At 37.2% G+C, this 23,367-nt stretch overlaps 2 protein-coding genes across 2 annotated transcripts; both read right to left on the bottom strand.

Annotated features, from left to right (window-relative positions):
* Positions 1-1,817: 1,817 nt before the first annotated feature.
* Positions 1,818-4,041, bottom strand: LOC146159065 (uncharacterized). Its single transcript, XM_083384848.1, has 3 exons — positions 3,906-4,041; positions 3,311-3,564; positions 1,818-2,186 (listed from the first exon to the last, which is right to left on the bottom strand). The coding sequence occupies exons 1-3, from the start codon at positions 4,039-4,041 to the stop codon at positions 2,001-2,003; spliced, it is 576 nt and encodes a 191-aa protein (XP_083240974.1). The 3' UTR covers positions 1,818-2,000.
* A 10,650-nt stretch (positions 4,042-14,691) lies between these two features.
* LOC146159064 (uncharacterized) lies at positions 14,692-17,645 on the bottom strand. Its single transcript, XM_083385658.1, has 3 exons — positions 17,536-17,645; positions 16,792-17,045; positions 14,692-15,487 (listed from the first exon to the last, which is right to left on the bottom strand). The coding sequence occupies exons 1-3, from the start codon at positions 17,621-17,623 to the stop codon at positions 15,302-15,304; spliced, it is 528 nt and encodes a 175-aa protein (XP_083241784.1). The 5' UTR covers positions 17,624-17,645; the 3' UTR covers positions 14,692-15,301.
* Positions 17,646-23,367: the final 5,722 nt, after the last annotated feature.

Below are 23,367 nucleotides of genomic sequence, written 5' to 3'. Positions count from 1 at the left end.
CAAACGCTATAAATTTAAGCGTTATATGAAACGCAAAATATGATCACTTTTCGGCAGGAAATTGAGTTATTGCTTGACTTGATGACACCGAGAAAAAAACATTTTTATGGACTTGGTTTGTTCAGTTGTTCAGTTAAACCACATCTCCAGGAAAATTTACTATGCGAAACAAAACAACCTTCTGAAGTGCGATTAAATAATGGTAGAAAAGAATATATAAACGTAGCGCGAAACATACGCAAATAAAATATATATACGATTCAAATTGAATGTACGTGCTAATTTATAGTAACGCACAGGACAAGCCTGTGACGCACAGGACAAGCAACGCTGTTATGTCACCCATAATAATAGAAGAGGCTATGGTACAGCTACGACACAAAATGACACTAAAATCGAACATGTGCCACTGGTTCGCCAAAACGCGCCGATGACAGTGGGCCCTTTATTTTTACTTCAATCCTATAAAATCACATAAGGAGCCTAATAGATAAAAGACCTTTTGTTGTAGATTTATGGATGTAAATCTCTTTTTGTATGGACCAGTGGTTCTCACAGTTTTTACCTATTCCTCCAAAGCCGAAACATTGTCAATTCCTCCCCCCCAAAAAACACGAAGTATTGTACCTTTTCTTTATTTATTACCTATACTTCGAAGTTAACGGAAAATTAAACCTACAGGAGAAAAGTCGACAAACTTAAAAAAGGATGTAAAACTGCAATCGACACTTTTGTGCCAAAAGTCAAGACTTGTTGCAAAAATTGGAGGCGCTAATCGTCTTAAGGCACTAATTTTTAAGCTATGTAAAAATGCCTGCATATTGGTGTAGGCCAGTGATCGACAAACTTTTTTGGTCGCGGCCCAAAACACTCTTTTCAGAGCTATTGAAGGCCCACTACCTAAAACCACTGCGAAAACAATGGCGGATTCGGATATTTGTTTTTAGGTAAAATATTACACGACGCCTTGAAACAATAGACTTTATGGGCTTAATTACAATACAAATCATTACAGTTAAATAAGCTTTTTAATGCATATAACCGATTAAACTGTTTTGTAATATGTCCATTGTGTCATGAGTAACCCACAAATTTCGGAATTGGATTTGTAGGCCTGGTATAATAGCCATTTCTACACCCTGGCTGTATGAAATGCCTTTGCACATATTAGGGTGATTTACTAACATATATGTAAACCCTAAAGATCGAATTTAGACTCAATTTATTGCTTTGAGAATCCCATCACGACCTATGGTTCTGCAAGCTACTGAGTGATCCACAAAATTAAGATCAGCTTGTGTGTAAACTGCATCACAAATACCACAAGAACGTTTGCTTTTACAGCTTTTTATTGTTTTTGCGAGGCGAGGCACGAATTTATCGGTCCATGAATGACAACTATCCAGGCTCTTTGTGTATTACTGTACCATGATGAGTGGAAAGATAACATTGAAACTAGAGCAAAGAGTTAGTGAAACAGTCTAAACCAGGGGTTCTTAAACTTTTTTGTTACAGGGGACACCTTAATTTTTTTGGCTTCGCGTGAACCATGGTAGGCAAGAAAATTGAAAAAGACGGCCTAAATTGACGTGACAATACACATAGACTTCATAAATTTGTTGATTTTGGTTACAAAATTTGAAAGTGAATTGGAGACTAAATACATTCAGTGCAAAACTGTTTTAGTTTCTATTTTCTTTGAAGAAATGAACACTTCTTAAATATAGACTAATATTTTAATTAAGCCTTCATGGACCCCCTTAAACTAGTTCACAGACCCCCCAAGGGGTCCATGGACCCCGGTTTAAGAACCCCGGTCTAAACTAAAAGAAAATATACAGTGATGTTTGCTTTGGCTCAAATATAGCCTTAGCAAACTATAGGTTGGACAAATTATCGACAACTGAACAATGAACTCTTAGAAGTGAAGCATGCAAAGCAACTATCTGCAGTAGGCCTAAATTTACATCAACTTTACGGTCGATTCTTTCCACTCGCGCTTAAAGGCGGCAGAAGGGCACGCCCAAGATGTCTGTCGTAGACGGTGTATAATAACCGCACTGTGATTCGGGTCTCGATGCTCTTGTCTTGACTGTAAGTACCACTGAAGTACTTGTGTGAGGAGTGTATTCGGTTCTCACATAAGTATAGATTGGCCCGCCATTGGCACTCAGAAACTGGCCTCCCTGCGCCAAAATGCAATGTTGGTTGAAGTTTTTTATGTATTAAGTTATTTTATTATAGTTGTTCTTCCTTTTACATTTTTTACTTCAGTATTGGTTTGAACTGTATAGTAATTCTGGTCTTGGCATTTTAGACTTGTGAATAGTTTTATTGATATATAATTTTGGTGTTTCGTTGTGTTTGCAGAATCTTAGCAGAACTGACGACGCTATTTGCGCAACTATATAGTATTCTGCTCTTGTTGAATAAAGTTGTTTTTGCATTTTGGCAACAAGGCATTGTAAGTTGTTGTGTGCAAAATTTTCACGTATTTTAACCTTGAGCGGTTGGGTTAATCCCACCAACCACATAATTAATGCAAACTTATTAAAAATTGCACCTGTATTTTCTCTGTGCTCAATGCGTTACATTCCTGTCTAAATTTGATATAAAAGTGACATTTTTAACGAAACACCCGCGATTTTAAGTTTGAAAGTTGTCGCTATGTTCGTCACCTTTCCCCCAGCAGTAATAGAGACCACCCACATTACCAATTATACTGTTCAAAAAAACGCACCATGCCGAAAGCATGCTTTCCCGTGATTAACATCCTTGTTTGTGATACATCGTTGCAAATGTGCCACAATACAAACAAATGGTAACCTGGTGTGATTTATAAATAAATCTATGATTTTCAAAAAGCAGCCTACTTTGCATCAATTTGATTTATTCGCACCACCAGAAAATTGATTTGGCGAACGACAACGCAACTCAGTGTTCTTCGCTGTGTTGCAACAAAAGTTATGTATCACAGTACAGCCGTTTCTCTTCAGTGAATTTTTTGGCATAACGTGAACGAAACTTCAGTAACATGAGCCCTATTATTGTATTTTTGTTTTTGTTTTTAATTTTTGAGCTTTTTTTTGATAAATCGATCCTAAGATATCTATATATAGTCTTGTAAACGAATGCGTTTAGCGACCCAACCAAACCAAACGACGACACAACTTTAGGTCCCGACGCATGGGTTTGAGACACACTAAAGAAAAATAATGAACCAAGCGTCAATCAAGAAGTCGGTTTACTGCTTTAAACAAAGCAATCGTTTTTTGGCGAGATAACATTAACTCTTGTTGGTGTACCTCACCTGGTAGATGGAGGCCAGCCATAAGTCCACCCCGTTATTGTCTGTGTCGTCGATATAGTAGTTCCAGGTCATCTGCAGATAAAGGTAGAGAGCGTCGTACATTTGCTCGCTCTCAATGTCGACCAGGGTACCGTTGAACATCGCGCAGTAGTTCAGCGCTTTTGTCTTGGTGTCGAACATTCCCATCTTGAGGCTGGAGAAAGGCAGCCAATAGCAGACGTTGTTGTACAACACGCCTGGGCAGTTTGTCTGACCTTAAAGAAATGAATTCAATTGGTTATTCAGGGTCGATCAGTTTCGGCGGCCAGACGGCAATATTTCTACAATGGCCAAGTGTTAAGGGGGAAGTATACGAACTTTTATTCGTTAAGTCGGGGCTTTTAGACGAGAAAAACTTTGTTCTAGCTTTACCCGGCCGAGTCACATAGCATTGCTACTATTAATGATTCATGGCTTGGATTAGGTAGAACTGTGTATTATCAACAACTTTCGTTATACTTTTTCTTAAAGGGTAAAGAAAATTACCATAATCGAATATGTCCCAAAAAACGTCAAAATAAAAATTATGTAAGATACGTAGAAAAAAGGAGCACACTTATTTGAGCAGGGTAGGTTGTTGAATCTTCGTCGATTTTCTCACACACCATGAGCTGCTTGTCCGCGCTTGTCGGCAGACATTGCTGCAAACCAGTAAGGACCAAGGCAAGGATGCACGGTGTAAACGTAAACATACTGCTGTTACTATCGCCGGACGTTTCTGCACACACAAACGCGAGAAAAGTTAGGTCGAGTTAGGAGAACGTTTTTAAATTGAGAAATCATTTTACCCCGTTAACTGTCAGGGGCGAAATGTGCTTGGAGGCGAACTTTGCCCGGTGGAACTTTTTCAAAAGTTTCTTTAACCACCGAGAATATAGGTCACAAAACTACTTGATTTTAAGTTAAATTTAAATCCAGTATTTCCACAACATATATACTACATGACAAAATTAGCCGCATTTTATGTTATTTTATGTTTTAATAGTGTAGACCAGTGATTCCCCAAATTTGTTTTAGTTTTGTGTTTAGATATTACTTGACAAAATTAGCCGCTTTATATATTACATTACAAATTAGCCGCGTTTAATGTTATTTTATGTTAATAGTCTAGTCCAGTTACTCCCAGCTTTGTTTGAGTTTTTGATTTAGGCAAATACTAAATATTTTGAACTTAAAAAAAACGTTAGGCATGTTTAAGATACGTCTTAGTTGAATAAAAGAACGATTTTAAACATTTTATTCTTAAACAACCTTAAAGTTAATCATTTATTTCTCAGACCGTTGTTAAACAGTTACAGTGTATATAACAACATTGCTAATTTAAAGGTTTGTACATGTTTTCAAGCAACATTTAAAAGGCGTCAAGAATATTAAAAAGGGCCTTTTTACAGAATTTTTTTAAATCTGCGAACAGGTTTTTTCTTGGTTAGCTTGCGAACGACGTCAACGGTGTCTATAATTCAGCAGTAGTTATTTACGTCCAAAACATTTGTCTGATCTCCTCGTTACTGTTTACCAAGTGAATTGAGTTTTTGCCGATTCAATATATAAGCCTCGTCTTGACTACATTCTTGACTCGATTGTTGTGATAAGGTATAATAGTTGCTGGTTTTATCCGGCGCTTCGATTTCTGTGCCTATAAGCCTTTGGTAGTTTGTTTAGCTTCATGCAAAGTATACCGGTTTTTTTAGAATAAAAGGTTGGCCGCTTGGCTTTAAAGTGGCGAAATACACTGGATTATTTAAAAAATCCCACCCCCCCTAAAATTTAAAGTCCCCTCCCCTAAAATGTATAGAGCCTTTTTAAGACGAACTGTAATACGGTCAATTATTTTTTTTGTCTATCCTGCTTATGTGAGAGCTTGGGACAAGACGTGACTATGTCCAGATTACAAATGTAAAGTTGCTCGCTATTAAAGCCTACAATAATTGCAGTTTTGCTTTCACAATTAGGACAGCATGCAGTTCAATTTTGCACTTGTTAATAACAGCAAACAGGTTTCCCCTATACAAATCCCGTTTTGTAAAACTAAATATCGTTAAAGAGAAATTCAATGCGGCAAAATAAATATAGATTGGCCTGTACTAAGGGCCTATTTCAGGTGCGCAAAACAACGACTTACCGATAAAGGCCAAAACCGCGCGGTTTTCATGCAGAAACCGTCTATACCAGAGGTGGACAACCTACGGCCCGACAACGCAAATCATGCGGCTCGCGACATGTTTTATAAACTGGGCACGGGGCGATTCCTCATATTTTTAAACAATTTTTTTGCGTATTTGCACATCTTGTTACTGTACCAAGTGTAACATATAACCTAGTTAAATTTTTATGATATTTTTTTTCATTTTTAAAATACCCCAGTTCCTTATTAACAGTCGTTGCGGTTGGTATAGCACGATCCGTAAACTCTTAACTTTTTAAAAACTTAAAAGTTATGGGCCCGCAGAGACCTTTCTGAGTTTTTTTTTCCCCCGCGACTAGAAAATGGTTGCCCACCACTGGTCTATACAATGGCTAACGAGCCTGAACGCTGGCATTCCATGCAATGCAACAGGTGCGTGGCGTTGTTAGAGTTAGAGTTAGAGTTAGAGTTAGAACGCACATTTCTGAAGGCATTTCAAGATGTGCGCAAATTCTAGAAAAAAATTTTCGCTTGCACTTTTTTCCGCACATTGTGCAAAAAATTTTCGCAACTCCTTCTCATGCAACGTCCCTCTATATTCGTCCTTAGTCGAGATAATCAACAAAGCCGTTTGCCCCGCCCGGTAGGTGCTAGCGAATGACCAAGCAAGGACTAGGATTGTTACAACTTTAACTAGCAACTTTAGAGAATTACTAATTAATGGAAGCAAGATTTGAAAATTACCACACTCTAGCGGCCTTATTTTATAACCACCGTGAGTTCGTGTTGTTCTCCGTAACTACTCAATGCTCTTAATAAAACATGCTCAATGCTCTTAATAAAACACAAGCCCCTCCATTCTACTTGTAAATATATAGTACATGCATAAACATTATTTTACATAGTTATTTTGTAAATTAAACCAACACGACATGCTAATACAGTTAGTATACTTAATCGATGGTACTTCGACAACAAGCAACTGACCAACGTTGACTTACGACTGGCGAATACACATTAGAGCACGGAATGTTTTATAGACGACAGGCACATATACTAAGCACTTAATCAAATCCATATAAGCATGCGACAGCTAACGGCTTGATGAGCCTGACACACTAAATTGGCCGCCCTATAGGCCTATAATTCGCAACAGCAGTTGATCGCTACGAATAGGCTCGGCTGTTCGACAACAGCCGATATAAGGAGCAACTGGAAGACCGATTAAGATCTCAAGAAACTTCCAGATGCCGGGGTTTGTAAGGACGCTGGAACCCACAGCCCCTGGTTTAGAGGGCGGCTGTCTCGTGAAAAGATTACATGGCGGGCCATTTCCTGGGAAGTTAGACCCGGTGAGATACGGGCGACAATAATAGGCGTGAGATTTAAAATTGTTTTGAGCTAAAAAATAACAGGTCCGGAGTCCAATTATAACGAGCAAATAACGTACAAGAGAGCACAAACACATCACGTCATTGCAAAAGTCCCGAAATGCGAAAACTTAATTTCTAACCTTATTTTTAAATAAAGGCGCAAATTAATAATGAAAGTTAGAATCTACAGTCGATATAATTATCAACCGGTGATAATGTTGTTGTGTTGAATTACGCGTAACAGGGATTACCTTGCTTTATAGCGAATCCGAGCCTGATTCCCATTAATTTGAGCGCAGATGTGCCGGTCGGTTGTGGGTCCGGCGCTCGTTAAGGAACCCGCTTGAACCGCGGGCGACTAGAGTTAACGACCTTCAACCGCAGCGGTCGGGTCGTTTGAATCTCTGGGCGCTGCACGCTGCCAATGCAGCCCTGGGGTATTTTTGCAGCACATTGGCCTTGTTCAGTCCGGGACCCGTCAGTAAACTAAACAGCTGCTCAATACTTTATCCCTAAATATACCAGGGGTAGCCAACTTATGTTTGATTGCAATCGGCTGAAATACGTTTTAGAGCAGGGGTCGGCAACCTACGGCCCGCGACCTCTTTTTTAAATTGACAAAAGGTATTGCCTCAAATGTTTGAACTATTTTAACCTTACGAACGGCAAAAAATTTTCGCGCTTCGCGCAAATCTTGCTTACCTTCCAACTACATTTTTCTTTTGAGTCTTCCAAAGGGCCGCGCGCATGAAAACTGTAAGTGGAAACAATTCGTAGCCTGTGGGACTCTCTAAAATGAAAGTTTCTCCAAATTAATCCATATAATCATTTATCTGATGTATTCCCTCTTTTATGACAAACATATAAAAACGAGAGTATAAGAATTATGTGTTATGTGTTTTTTTTTCGCCTTTCGCGCGTTGCTATCTTTTTTAGTATATTTTTAACTTATTTTTAATTGCATAAAACATTTAGGCCCGACCCTGATTAGGAGTGCTTAAAAGCCTTAAAAGCGGAAATTTTTTACGGCCCAAAAGAAATATATTACGTCCCTGATAACTTGCTATGTTTGTTTTGTCCATAGCAAAAGGTTGCAGAACCTTGTTTTAGAGATTCGCGATCGACTGGTGGCTCGGCAAACAAGTCACCAGAACACTCATTAAACATTTTGAGCGTTAATTGCATTTCAAGCCAACGATGGAGGTTATTTCGTTAACCCCAAAACGCTATATTAGGCTTGTCCAGAAAACAATTGGTCATTTTCTTGTGTGCGACAGCTACTGTAGTGACGTAACACATATTCGGCGCGATCGACCAGGTAAAATGTGAAGTGTTGGCTACTCCTGATTTATGAATATTTGCGCAAAAATGTGTCTGTCCTATTCAATGCCAATCGCTTTATCATAAGGCGAATTTATTAATACGTCAAATTAAGACGAACAACTATCATGCAAAGAATAACTTAAACTCGTAATTAACTCAAACGTTTATTAATTACCAATATATTCAACGGAGTGTTTCCGACTAAATATTGCATTTATTAGTTCAAATCAATAACAATAAGTAAACATCGGATCGTTATCGGTAACACTCTATGTTCGCAAAAACTGTATCGGAAATAACACGACTGTGTACTATAGGGCGCAGATATTTTCCAGGATTGCACAAAGTTAACACGACTTTGCCGCATATTCAACTCGAGGGCTCAGCATTCATGGGAGAGGTTTTTTCAGACTAAGAACTGCTTCACGCGAAATTGTAATTATTTTTCCTGGGGATCCATTAATTGAACTGCTGGCGTGTCGCAGACTCGTTCCCAAACCAAAACACAAAATCCACCTGATTTCAAAAAAAACTACCGTATGACAATTTGCCACGCGGCCGTTTGGCATTTTCAACTTTTTTTTTTTTTTTTTTTTGTTTGTTGGGAACTCCATTGATCAGAATGACACGTTGTAATAATTTATTTACTTTAATACATAATATTTAAAAAATAACTAAGTGACAAAGCAAATCATCGATAACAGAGGTCACTTTTGTAAATCGAATGTCCCTAATTCTCAGTTTAACCAACTGTTACGTTGATTTTCTAACAACTGTTTGCGGTATATAGCAGAGTTGGGTCAATTAGATTATTTCGGTTCAACTGCAATTACAATTACTGTCTTAAATGTTTCAAATAAAACAATATCAATTAAGTTAAAAACTGTAACTAATTAAACCAATTAGAATTTTCGGCATTGAAACTTCAATTTTCTCAATATCAATCTATTAAAAAAAAATTTAGAAAATTAGAAGAATTGCAATTAGAACTAGACGGGTGCGGTTGTTGTATAATTTGTCGGGGGGTATATTTTTGGGGATTAGTGTTTACTTTAATCTTTTTTATTTTTTATTTATTTTTATTTTTTATTTTTTATTTAATATTTTATCCTTTATTTTTTAATGTTTTATGTTTTTATTGTGTTTTTTGTATTATATATTTTGTTTTTTATTTTCCTTAACTTGTTTTTGCAAAACAAATCAGATATGGGCCGAAAATTTCCCCACTTAACTTATGGCTTCGATGCCCAAGAGGTTCAAATATGGCGTAGAATTTCAGGAATGATCACAACATTTAAAAAGCAAATATAATCATTCCCTTAAAATGGCTTAAACCCATGGTTTTCTATACTTTTGCAAACTTTTGCTTGATAAATTTTACCATGGTTTGTCCGAGCAATCACTGTTTAAACAGACTTTAAATCTACTGTTTCGAGCAATATGCTATTTTATTTGTGTGTATAATACGCAACCTATTAAATCTAAAGTTTTTCCAGTTGTTAAGGCCTGGTGTCGGTATGCTGGTTGGAGTGCACAACAGGTGCTAACAGAGAGGCGTACCCAGATTTCGGATTTAAATTTGCGGAGGTAAATATGTTGTGTTGCAAGAGCAATAAGTTTTTATACTAAGAGAAGCATCGTTTCAAAAGGCAAGTCGCGCGCACGGCTTATTTCCCCAGTGACAATAAAATGCGCAGGATGGTGCCAAGTCGTTTCGCCAGCTGAACAAAGCAATCGAATATGGACGAATTCTGTATAAAAGTTTTTCAACCACTAAATGGGAGTCGATAGCTAGAGCGAAATAAAGCGATGACGTCACATTATTGTTTTTTGTTAAACAAAAACAAAAAACAAGATATGTCCCAAAAAGAAAAAAAAAAATTTAAGAATCACAAAAACCAATTGAACCTTGAAACTTTGTGCAATTTATGGAAACTTACTGTTGTTTAATATGTCACAATTACGAATCGTATGGCAGTGAGTTACACAGTGTTAGTTGTAAAATCATAGCCATTTCAGAAAATGAGAATTTACACAGGATAACATTGGCGATAGTGCGCACGGTGCCTTCGAACTAAGAAAATTTAAAATTGTTAAAATTGGCAAAAAAATAGTTTCGAGGAATGGCCTGGTGCAATTATCCCTAACAATACTGTACACTATATGCGTACAATTATAGTAAGCATTCTGTCATATAGAGGTAACAGTAACTGAATACTAGAAATGAAAAACCAACACTACGATGACTGAGGGGAATAGATTAAACGATTTGGACAAAATATTGTGCATAATTTACGACCAAAAACAGTAATTTATTTGTATGCCTAGGTTAAAGAGAGATAAAAATAGATATTCGTATTGGCAGCAAGACATCATTGTTCGTGGCCCGCGAAGCACTGTTGAATTATTGCAATGCGTACCGTTGAGCGTTTAATCAAATAAATCTTAGTGACCAACAAACAGTAAGCATACTGCAATTGTTGTTAGGTATTATTTTTTACAAATTCGAAAAACTCTTTATTCATTTTCAACATTGATTGCGTACCTAATACAGGGGTCGGCAACCGTTCGAACGCAGTGTGCCAATTTATGAATAATGTCAAAATATGAACAATTCGCGTGCCAAACATTTTTTCTATGTTTGGTTTCGCACTGGCAATCAGGGCTGCGGAATTGGTTAAAAACATCCCGAATCCGACTCAGCCTCTGTATTTCACCAATTTACGTAACTAAATTAATGTGGATACTCCGCAGTCCACTCATAGGGTAAATTACAGTTTGCTGCCTTATCAGTTTCAAAGTTTGGTATTGCGCATGCGCACACGTCGGACTCTGGTAGTTTCAGCTGGTCCCCTCGGGTCCCGAGTCCGACTCAGCAGCCCTGCTGTGATCTGACATTTAATTTACGTATATTTTTTTTAAATGTACTTCGATGCTTTTAAGCCGATACCTAGAAGTGTTAACTATCAGTTTCGCTTTTTGTTGGTTTCTCAGTCGCACAAAAACACACGCCTTTACTTTTAATGTAGAACAGTGGTTGTCAAAGCTGCTATCTTTTTAGCATACGGACCGGTGGACCTTGAAAAATTAAAATCAACCCAAAATGTGATTATGACAAAAATATGCAACTTAAAAGCAAATAACGAAAACTCCAATGCAATGAGAAATTTGCTGCTGTCTTTTTGATATCATACGTGTTATCAGTGGTTCTATTGAAGTTTTTCACGTACAACTGGTCTTAAAGTTTAAGACTTAAACAAGTTGTTGCCTACTTTTAAACAGGTGGGCACAACACTTGCAGCATTGGTACGTACGATAAAGTCCAAAGTAGACCATTAACTCTACGTTACGTCAGAATTCTGCAAATTACGGAACTGGCTAAGTTCTAATTTTGATGGACCAGCCGCCTTAAACATTTTGCTTTTTGTAATATATTTATATTTTATATTAGGCGGACCGGCAGGAAAGTTGACGCGGACCGGCGGTTAAGAACCAATGATGTATAATGCCCTGCTTTAACGTAGTAAACGTTACGCCAAAGTGGGGCATGTGACATAATACAAACGGTTAGTGGTAAACAACAAGTATAACGCCCACAAAAAGTAATCTTAAATACAACAGTTAAGACACTTATTTGTGACACGAACTGGCAATGTGTGCAACGATTTAGTTAGCGCTAGTGTCAGTGATGTAATGGTTGTACTTTTTTAAGGTGATATAACGTGCGCGTTAAATCAATTGGCGTGCCATGCAAAAACATCTTGCGTGCCAAAAGTGGTACGCGTGCCAGGGGTTACCGACCCCTGACCTAATACTTCTGTATATAGGCTTTATTATTCTTAATATATATTACTACAACTTCCAACCAGTATGCTCCAAATTAAACTTTGTAATTTTGTAACATTAGTTAAAATTTAACCAATTAGGTTACGAACAAACCTTACATCAGGGGTTCCTAATGATTATTAATGCGGACCCCAAAAGCATCTATCTAAGACAGGGTTTCTTAGCCAGTTTGGGGTGCGATAGCCTAATTGTTTCTAGGGATCGGGATGCTGAATCAGACACAGAAAATATATTACTGTAATTTACTTTCAGTTAAATATAAAACTAACTTACAAGGGTTCTGTTGTTTAAGAAATTCTAGAAGAGGGTGCTTCAATTGGTAGGTTATTTAAAACTGGTGCAGCAATAAATAAGATTAAGAACTACTGATCTAAGAAATGATAGTACTGAACGTTCGTTGATAGTAAACGTTAGTCATAATTTGACGTCATGAAACAAGAACACATAGGAATCTGTTTTCTGCTCAAATATTGTAAAACTTAATTAGTATATTTTAAGTGCATTTAAGAAGAAGACGCTAAAGTGTTATTTCCAATTAAATTATTTGCTTTAGGAATACTCATTACAACTTTAATATTACACTACAATTTCTACAAGGATTTTATGAACCCGTTAAAAGTAGTCCCTGTATTCCAGTTTAACAGCATTGGTTCTACATTAAATTCACATTTCTCTCGTGTTTGTGCTATTCTGTTATTGATACAATGAGTCGGGAGGTAGGATTATTGCTAAATTTAATAGATAACTGATACGAAGCGCATATTACTGCGCAAGTTATTTGCTGGTGCAGTAGGCTAAATCGTTCAGCTCAGTTGAAACACTAAATGAATCCTACACGCCGATAAAAGGAATCATTCACCATTTTCAAGGCGAATTTCTGCTTAGTACGCAATAAGCTTTTAATAGCATGCTTCCACTATTTTCGTACAGGTTTTGCGTTGTTGTCTTTTAAGGTATATATCGCTTTTAACTAGCCAAAATGTCCGCTCTTATTGAAAAGTAGTCTCGACGTGCTAACAACATTCAAAAGTACAAGCAGAAATAAGTCCTAATAACCAAGCAAACACATCAAGGTCCAGCACAGAAGTCAATTCCATTTGAGTGAGTAATGCGTCGTTGCGAGTTCGGCTGTTTGTTGTTGGATTAAACCGATTTTATACTTTGTGTATATCATCAATAAGTCACCCATAATAACAAAAGAGGCCTTGGAATAGTTGCCAAAGGACCCTAAAATGAAACAATTGCCACCGTTTGGCCAAAATGCGCCTAATAAACGGTGGGCCCTTAATTTCTATTTCAATCATATAAACCCATAAAACCACACAAGAAGCGTAATAGATAAAAGTCCTAGTTGTAAAGTTATTGGTGAAAATCTCTTTTTGTATAAACCAGTGGTTCTCACATTTTTTATTCATCACTTCGATGTTAAAAGAAAAACAAACCCACTAGATTAAAAAAGTATGTAAAACTGCAATCGACACATCTGTGCCAAAGGGCAAGACTTGTTACAAAAATTGGATGCTTAATTTCTAATCGTCTGAATGTATTAATTTTATACCTTTGGTGTAGGTCTACATTTCTTAAGGCTTTATACACTGTGAAGAAACAATAGACTTCGGTTATATTGGCTATTTACAATACAAATTATTACAGTTAAATAGGCTTTTTTTACTATTAAACGATTTAACCATTGGTATGGACTGTAAAGTTTAGTAATATGTCCATTGTGTCATGAGTAGGGCCCGCAAAAGTCAATAAAGTTAAAAATTTTTAAGGACCTCGTCTGTCCACGAATCAAAGAATAAAGTTGTTTTCAGCACCTAGGGGACTGTTTCTAAGAAGTTTATAGGTTAAATTAAAGTTAAAATTTACAATAAAATTAAAATATTTTAATAAAGTCAAAATATGTCAAATTACGGGTTTTGACAAAGTTTGTTTGTTTCTTGAGAGTAATTTTTGTAAAAATCGTTGTGGAAGCATTGTAAATCAGGAACTGCGACACAATCAAACCATATTAACCCATAAAAGCAGGCAAAATGACACAATGCCCACTTGGATCAGCGGTAACTTTTATCGCAAATTGTCCATTTTTTTTATTTATTGTTACGTTTTTAAATAATTCTTTTAAAGCACTTTATCTTCATAAACGTGGTCTTTTCGAAGATCAACAATTTGGATTTTAGGAATAGCCTACTGACATTCTGTAATACAAAAATTCCTAAGCAAGCTAAATCTATCGCCAAAAACCCGACGCACTTTATATAATTTTGCGACAAAATATTACGTTTGGGTCTGAAATCTACCAAATATTATGTTTGGGTAACTGGCATCAATTTAAGCAAGAACTGTGGCCTCTACAAACAAGCAATTTCGTTAGGTTAAAATAAAGTTAAAATATTTTTTTTTAGGTTAAAATAAAAATGGCCCTAGTCATGAGTAACCCACAAATTTGGGAATTAGATTTGTAGACCTGGTGTAATCGCCACTTTTACACCCTGTCTGTATAAAATGCGTTTGCACATATTAGGGTGATTTAATAATATATATGCCAACCCCATAGATCTATAGACTCAATTTATAGCTTTAACGGCCTGGTTCAGCAAGTTACTGCGTGATCAACGAATTGAAGATCATCTCCAATGTGTGTAAACTGAAACACAAATACCACAAGTACGTTTGCTTTTACAGCTTTTTAATGTTTTTGCGAGGCGAAGCACGAATATATCGGTCAATGAATGACAACTATCCAGGCTCTTTGTGTATTAGTGTACCATGATGAGTGGAAAGATAACATTGAAACAACAGCAAAGAGTGAAGTGAAACAGTCTTAACCAGCGGTTCCTAAACTGTGGTCCGCAGACCAACTGGGGTCCTTACAGTTTTTGAACATTAGACTTTTGTGAATGTTTTTAAACAACATAATCTGTTATCATTACTGTCTTTGTAGTTATGTTTTTATTATTCGATAATATAACGTGTTTTGTTTTGCCTCTTGTGACATCATAAAGCATCTATCATGCTGTATTACCTGCTATCAGCGAATTGTTTTTTTAGTTCAAAAGTTCTTAGAGGCAAAATATTTTTAAAAGTTTGGGAACCGCTGATCTAAACTAAAAAAAAATATACAGTGATGCTTGCCTTGGCTCAAATAGCCTCAGCAAACTATGGGTTGTACAAAATATTGACAACTGAACAATGTACTTTTAAAAGTGAAGCGTGCGAAGCAATTATCTGCAGTAGGCCTACATTTACATCAATTTTACGGTCGATTCTTTCCACTCGCGTTTAAAGGCGACAGAACGGCACGCCGTAGATGTTCGTCGTAGTCGGTGTATAATAACCGCACTGCGAATCGGGTCTCGAAGCTCTCGCCCTGACAGTCAGTGCCACTGATGAACTTGTGAAAGGTGTGTATTGGGTTCTTACACGAACATAGATTGGCCCGCCATTGGCACCCAGAAACTGGCCTCCCTGCGCCAAAATGCAATGTTGGTTAAAGTTTTTTATGTATTAAGTTATTTTGGAACACTATATACGGATATGTTCATAAGTTTAATGGTGAAAAAAACGGCCCAAATAGACGTTAAAAGCGACATGCTTTATTGTTCAAGCGTTGCGGCAAATGCTCATGCCATCATCAGCGATATGAAGACCACATCAGTTACACCCGTTTATATACACTTAGTCGCATAAAGGAATGATAAAACGTGCGAAACAAGCGTCGCATAAAAACGATAGATAAAAAGGTGCGCAGAAGCGGGGCGTAAGCCACCTGCGAGTGTGCGTCTGACGAAACAGGTGCATATCACTAATGATGGCATGAGCATTTGCCGAAACGCAACGTTTGAACAATAATGCATGTCGCTTTTAACGTCTATTTGGGCCGTTATTTTCACCATTAAGGTATTTTATTATAGTTGTTCTTCCTTTCACATTTTTACTTCAGTATTGGATTACATCTGGACTGAACTGTATATAGTAATTCTGGTCTTGGCATTTGAGACTTTTTTATTTATATATCATTTTGGTGGTTTGTTGTGTAGGCAGAATCTTAGCAGAACTGACGATGTCATTTGCGTATCTATATAGTATTCTACTCTTGTTGAATGAAGTTGCATTGGATCTTTTTTTAAACCTTTTTGGTTTTGCTTGATTCTTAAGTTTGAGGTTGTCGCTTTGTTCGTCACTTTGTTCCCCACACTAATAGAGACCACCCACATCAAAAAACGCACCATGCCGAAAGCTTGCTTTCACGTGATTAACATCCTTGTTTGTGATACATCGTTGCAAATGTGCCACAATACAAACAAATAGTAACCTGATGTGATTTGGAAAAGAATCCTATGATTTTCGAAGAACAGCTTAGTCTGCTTCAATTTTATTTACTCGCACCTCAAGAAAAAATTAATTTGCCCAACGTAAATCATTGTTCTTCGCTCTTTTTTGCGGCGACAAAAGTTATGTATCACAGCAAAGCCGTTTTTGTTCACTAAAATTTTTGGCATCAAGTGAAGGAAACTCATATAAGGTAACAGTATTAATACGTTCGAACATAAGTGAGCTACTATGAGCCCAATTATTGTATCCTTTCAGCGTGTTTCTAATTTTTGAGCTATAAATCAATCCTAAGATATCTATATATATAGTCATGTAAACGAATACGTTTAGCGACCCAACTAAATCAAACGACGCATGAACCAGGCGTCAATCAAAAAGTCGGCTTACTCCCTTAAAAAAACCAGCTGCTTTGTTGGTGGATAACGTTCACCCCTCACCTGGTAGATGGAGGCCAGCCAAAAGTCCACTCCGTTGTTGTTTGTGTCGTCGATGTAGTAGTTCCAGGTCATCTGCAGATAAAGGTTGATAGCGTCGTACGTTTGCTCGCTCTCAATGTCGACCAGGGTACCGTTGAACATCGCGCAGTAGTTCAGCGCTTTTGCCTTGGTGTCGAACATTCCCAGTTTGAGGCTGGAGAAAGGCAGCCAATAGCAGACGTTGTTGTACAACATGCCTGGGCAGTTTGTCTGACCTTAAAGAAATGAATTCAATTGATTATTCAGGGTCGATCAGTTTCGGCGGCCAGACGGCAATATTTCTACAATGGTGAAGTGTTAAGGGGAAAGTATACGAATTTTTAATCATTAAGTCGGCATTTAGACGAGAAAAACTTTTCGCAAGCTTAACCCAGGCGAGTCACATAGCATTGCTACTATTAATGGCTCAAGGAATGGAATAGGAAAAACATTTAATTTAACAACAACTTTTGTTATAAAATTTCTTCCTCCATATGTAAAATTAATTTAAAGAGTAAAAAAAACAAGAAACAATTAAAGTGTGGTTTTTGAATTGAATTTGTTTGGCATTCTGTTGCGTAAACGGAGTCCAGTTTTCGGTCAATGGCCCTGTCGATTTCTTGAAAGCTTGCCACCGACGGGCTTCCAGGGGGCCCATTGGACCGGGAGGGCCAGGTGACCCTCTAAATGTACCACGGATAAGTGACGCTTTGTTGATTTTCTCACATGTCATGATATTCGTGGCGCTTGTCGGCAGACCTTGCAGTAAACCGGTGAGGACCAAGGCAAGGATGCACGGTGTAATCGAAAACATACTGTTGGAACTATCGCCGGACGTTTCTGCACACAAAAACGCGAGAAAAATTAGGTCGAGTTAGGAGAACGTATTTAAATTGAGCAATTATTTTATAGTGTCAACTGTCAGGGGTGAAAGGTGCTTGGAACTTTGCCCGGTGGCACTCGTAGGCGATTTTTCAAAGTTCCTTTAACCACAGAGAATAGGTCACAAAACTACTTGATTTTAAATTAAATCAAAATGCAGTATTTCCAATCTAATTATATTGCATGACAAAATTAGCCGCTTTTTATGTTATTTTATGTTTTAATATTGTACACCACTTATTTCCAAATTAGTTTTAGTTTTGGGTAAAAGGCAAGAATTAATTATTTTTAACTTAAACAAAAACGTTAAGCCTGTTTAAGATACGTCTTGGTTGGATGGAAAAAAAAACGATTTGAACAACATTTTCTTGTTTAAACAACCGTTATTCATTCATCTCTAAGGACCTTTGTTAAACAGTTACTGTTCAGATAACAACATTGCTAATTTATAGGTTTGTATATGTTTTCGTGCAACATTTAAAAGGCGTCAAGAATATTAAAAAGGACTTTATTACGATATTTTTTCGAATGTGCAAACAGCTTTTTTCTTGGCTGGCTTGCGATTGTCTAATTCAGCAGTAGTTATTTACGTTCAAAATATTTGTCTGATCTCCTCGTTACTGTTTACCAAGTGAATTGAGTTTTTGCCGACTTAATATATAATACTCGTCTTGACCATATTCTTGACTGGATTGTTAAGATAAGGTATAATAGTTGCTGGTTTTATCCGGCCCTTCGATTCCTGTGCCTATAAGCCTTTGGTAGTTTGCTTAGCTTCTTGCAAAGTATACCGGCTTGCAAAAGTTAAAGAATAAAAGGTTTGCCGCATGGCTTTAAGTGGCAAATTACACTGGATTAAAATCCCCCCTCCCCCCTAAAATGTATAAGAGCCTTTATAAGACGAACTGTAAGAGGCACAGTCAATTATTTTTTGTCTATTCTGCTGAAGTGGGATCTCGGGACGGTGAGTGCCTATGTCCAGATTATAAATGTAAAGTTGCTCACTATTTAGGCCTACGTTAATTGCAGTTTTGCTTTCACAATTGCAATTTCATTCACGCAATTCTTTTTTACACTTGTGAATTACAGCAAATAGGGGTTTTTATAGCGGTTTTCTGAATTAAAAATTGCGCACATTTTCTGAAAAAAATTGCGCACATTTCTGAAGGCATTTTAAAATGTGCGCACATTCTAGAAAAAAATGCGCACATTTTCGCGTGCACATTTTTTGCACAATGTGCCGGCATCCCCGTCTCATGCTACGGCCCTCTTCGTTCTCAGTCGAGATACTCAACAAAGCCCGTTTGCGCCACCCGGTCGATGCTAGCGAATGACCAAGCTAGGACAGGGATTGCCTTATTTTATAGCGAAACCATTCCGATTTCAATTAATTTGAGTGCTGACGACAGACGTGCAGGTCGGTCGTGCTTCCGATGCTCGTTAAGGAACGCGCCGCTTGAACAGTGAGCGCCTAGAGCAGGGTTTCTTAATCAGGGGTGCTCGTATCCCCTAGGGGTGCGAAAACTGTTCCACTGGTTTGCGGGGATGCTGAATCAGACACAGAAAATACATTGATGTAATTTATTTTTTTCGCGCAGTTAAAAAGGAAAAAAATCACTTAACATTTTAGTATTGTGTGAATATGTTATCAGTAGGGCGATTATTTTTTAAATTGTCAAAAAAAGTCAAAATTTTGTCAAAATTTACAAGTAAGGTCAAAATTTTTCAATTTTTTTTTTTAAGTCAAAATCGAATAAAATGCACAAAAATCATTTACACACTTAAAAAAGAACTATAGTCAGCTTTTTGAAATTGGTCGTTAATTTTTTTTTAATTTATCGTTAAATTTTATCAAAAAATATTCGTTTTGATTTATATTCAAAGTCATTTTAACCGTATTATATATTCATTAGAGCAATATAAGGTATAAAAACCGTGTGAATAACGACGCCTCAAAATTTTAATTTTATTGTTCAAAATTTCTTAATCTTTAGGTCAAAAAATAAGCGTTATCAGTTACTTGTATAAATATATATAACCTAGTTATCAGTTACTTGTATAAATATAAAACTACAATGTTTTCGATATTTAAGCAACTCTAGAACGGGTGCGAGAATTGGTTGGTGACTTGGAAAGCGGTGCGAGAATTGTTCGGTTATTTGAAAGGGGTGCAGCAAGGAAAAGGGTTAAGAACCACTGATGCGATCGGTCGTGCGTCCGGCGCTCGTTTAGGGAACGTGACAGTGAGAGTTAACGACCTACAGGGCGGTCGGATCGTTTGAGGCTCCCGGCGCTGCACGCCGCCAATGCAGCCCTGCAGTATATTTGCAGCACATACGAAAGTCGGCCTTGTTCAATCCAGGTCCCGGCAGCTAACTATACAGCAGTTTAGTGGTTCTCAGCCTTTTATGGCTTGCGGCACTCCTCAGAAATAAAAAATAGATTGCGGCACCTCTGCAAGATTTTTCCGTAGGTAAATCACTAGAATGTCACTATTAACGGATCTGAAACAACATACATCGACTCTGCACACAATAGGAAGTTGTAAATGGATTTATACTACTCTAATCTTACACAAAAAGTTAAGCAAAAATCAGATTTTTAATACAGCATTTAGGGAAAAAAAATTTTCAGACTAAGGACCGCTTCACGCGAAATTGTAATTATTTTTCCTTGGGCTTCATCAATTAAACTGCTGGCTTGTCACAGATTCGTTCCCAAGCCAAAACACAAAATCCACCTGATTTGAATATAAACGACCATATGTTTGGCACGGACCTGGCCCTTTGTCACGCTGTCGTTTGGCATTTTCAGTTTAGGATTGTTTCCCGAGTAAAACACGTTTGGTTTGTTGGGAACTCCATGGACCAGAATGACACATTACTTTTATTACATAATATTTAAAAAAATCCCAAAGTAACAATACAAATCATCGATGAAAGAGGGCACTTTTGTAAATCGAATGTCTCTAATTCTCAGTTTAACCAACTGTATTTTAGCAAATTACAATTACAATTAGAATTACACAGAATGCCTCAATTACATTACAATTACATTAAAACCTGTAATTTAGTACATGAATTACAATTACAAATTACATTTGGTCCAACTCTGTTATAACGTGAAAATTTATTTGAAAGATGGTGACTCTTGTTATTTCTCGAATCAAACAGCAACCATAAGTTGTGGGTATATATAGCATAGACTATAGACCATTTTTTAACTGTTTGGCCCGCACTCCTTTGTATGGGCAGCTCGACTCGATGACCGCAAGGTCCTTTCGTTGTCCTTGTGTTATTCTTTATGTGTTTTTTTTTTCAATGTTTGCAAAGAACCACAAAAATAAATTGAACCTTGAATCTTTGTACAATTTATGGAAATTCACTTTAGGTTGTTCATTATGTCACAATTACGAATCGTGAGGCAGTGAGTTACACAGTATTAGTTGTAAAATCATCGCCATTTCAAAAATAGGAATTTGCACAGGACAACATACGCGATAATGTGCACAGTGCCTTTCCACTGAAAAAAATTAATAATGTTTGAAATATATAGCTGAACTTCGAAAAACGTTCAAGTTGCTGAAATGCATTGTATTGGCAAAATATTTTCTACAGAAATCATTGGATAATGGCATAGAAACTAGTTTGTACAGGAATTTTGATAGGCAACATAGCAGCTAACAAAATTCGTATTCGCTTGGAAGTTTTATGTCCATTTTCTGGTATTCGGATATCTGTAGTTTCTGTACCTCGATTTGGATACACGGAAAACCGTTTTCCAGCCTAACCCCTGCCAAAAAGCAACAGCCAAAAATTCCGACTGCGAAATTCCTGCCCTTTGAATTTTGTGCCTAAACCGTTAGCCTTCGCCTTTGGCTCCTAAAAATAGTTTCTTGGCGTTTTCGTTTAACGATCACATGGGGCGTCTCGTCTCGACGTGCAACTTAAATGTCAGATTAATTTCCTGTTGTTCTGCAACCCGTTAAACGAACGGTATCACATGCAATGTGCATTGCGGGTACTGTGACTTTGTTGTCTGCTGAGCTGCACAAAATACAGTTGCCGAAAGTCGAATCAGTATGCTAAGGCTTCATGCTTTTTTAAGTCACTCGCTGGCGTATAGCCTGCTCCATTGTCATTAACAGATGCCTTTGCCTGTGACTGGCAATGTTGTTTTGCAAATGACCTCTTGTCGCATCCTGAAATGTTTCAGCCTTTTATATCATCATCTTGTTTCGTCACTTTAATAGGTCGAATGTATTTTTATAAGCAAAATCTTCGCAATACAGTCGAATGAGTTGCTTTATTAATTGTTACAATTAACTCACAAACTCCATACAAACGCAACACAAAGCAAATGCCCTAGATTGAAAATGAATAGACAATTGTCGGAATGGTTCAAAAAACGCTACCCATAGGCTACTTCAGTGTATGCTTTGATATTTATTCTACGTTTAGCTACAAATTTAAGCCATTAATAAGGTCCAAATACCAACTTTTAAAAAGTAACAATGTTGGTTTTGGGACAAACATTTGCGACTGTGTTAATTGATTATTGGTTGTATTATTTTCAACACCTGCTATTGCAACACATTTCGTGTTCCCTTTAGGCCTACCCGGTTTTGTGTTTAGTTTAGAGAGTTCAAAAGCATTTTCTAGGTTGATCATTCTGTTTGCCCAATCTTTTTGCAACGAATTCATAAAGATTTACTCATTTATCAACAATGGTTATACTAGCAATTTTATTATTACAAAGGATAAATTAAATTCCTTTCGTCTTCCTCGAGTGCGCTTTGGCCGTACAATGTTGTTACGTCTATTGTTAGATTGAATAAACAATAAACAGTCCTGGAGGACTAAATAACTGGGCAAATGCAACAAAACGTTTGTGTTATCAGAACCTTCGTTATGATGAGCGCACTTAGAGTTGAAAGTTGATCTTGTGGTTTTAAGTCGACTTCAATCAATTTTAGCTTCACGGTGAAACACTAATTCCTCAAAAAACAAAAGTGAATTTTTAATGCTGATACTGCAATTATAAAGGAGGTTACAGGAAATCCTTTGACCAATAAGGTAAATCCACCAAAGAAAGTTTTAAGATTAAAACAATTATTCGTACAACTTAGCAGTCATAAACATTACACTTATCCTTGGTGAAAATTCCATTTTTCGAGCTTGTAGCACGCACTGATTAATGTGCTTAATACTTTTTAACAAGCCTCTCTAAAACATTTCCTGTTAATAAACGACAGCTAAATAAATATCATATCAAATAGAACATCGTTGTTAACCACATAAAGACGAATTAGGCTACTCTCTAACGCAGGGGTGTTTAACCTATACGGCACGTGGGCAAATGCGCCCCGGTGTATAGGCTTTCAATAAGCTAGGTTAGCTTGAGTTTGCTTCAGGGCTGCGGAGTCGGTTAAAAATAACCCGAGTCCGACTCCGGCCAAAAAAAATAAACCCGAGTCCGACTGCGGCCAAAATAATAAACTCGAGTTCGACTCCGGTCAAATGTGCGATTTCGTCGAGTCCCGAGTCCGGCCCTGACCCTACAACCTGTATTCATTCAATTTACGTGACTAAATACGGTGAATATTCAGCAATCCCATCATAGGGGTGTCGTATAATTCATTCACTCAAATTACATGGTTGGAAAATAGCCACAATA

This window comes from Ascidiella aspersa, chromosome 3 (genome assembly GCF_963924565.1).
Source record: "Ascidiella aspersa chromosome 3, kaAscAspe10.2, whole genome shotgun sequence".
NCBI classification, from domain to species: domain Eukaryota; kingdom Metazoa; phylum Chordata; class Ascidiacea; order Phlebobranchia; family Ascidiidae; genus Ascidiella; species Ascidiella aspersa.
This window is presented reverse-complemented; position numbering and strand designations above follow the sequence as displayed.

Coding starts and splice junctions, on each gene's coding strand:
- LOC146159064 (XM_083385658.1), bottom strand. CDS start 17,623: ATGTTTTCGATTACACCGTGCATCCTTGCCTTGGTCCTCACCGGTTTA. Junction 17,046..17,535: donor CGCCACGAATATCATGACAT/GTGAGAAAATCA, acceptor CATTTCTTTAAG/GTCAGACAAACTGCCCAGGC. Junction 15,488..16,791: donor GGCTGGCCTCCATCTACCAG/GTGAGGGGTGAA, acceptor ATTTTGGCGCAG/GGAGGCCAGTTTCTGGGTGC.
- LOC146159065 (XM_083384848.1), bottom strand. CDS start 4,041: ATGTTTACGTTTACACCGTGCATCCTTGCCTTGGTCCTTACTGGTTTG. Junction 3,565..3,905: donor AACCTACCCTGCTCAAATAA/GTGTGCTCCTTT, acceptor CATTTCTTTAAG/GTCAGACAAACTGCCCAGGC. Junction 2,187..3,310: donor GGCTGGCCTCCATCTACCAG/GTGAGGTACACC, acceptor ATTTTGGCGCAG/GGAGGCCAGTTTCTGAGTGC.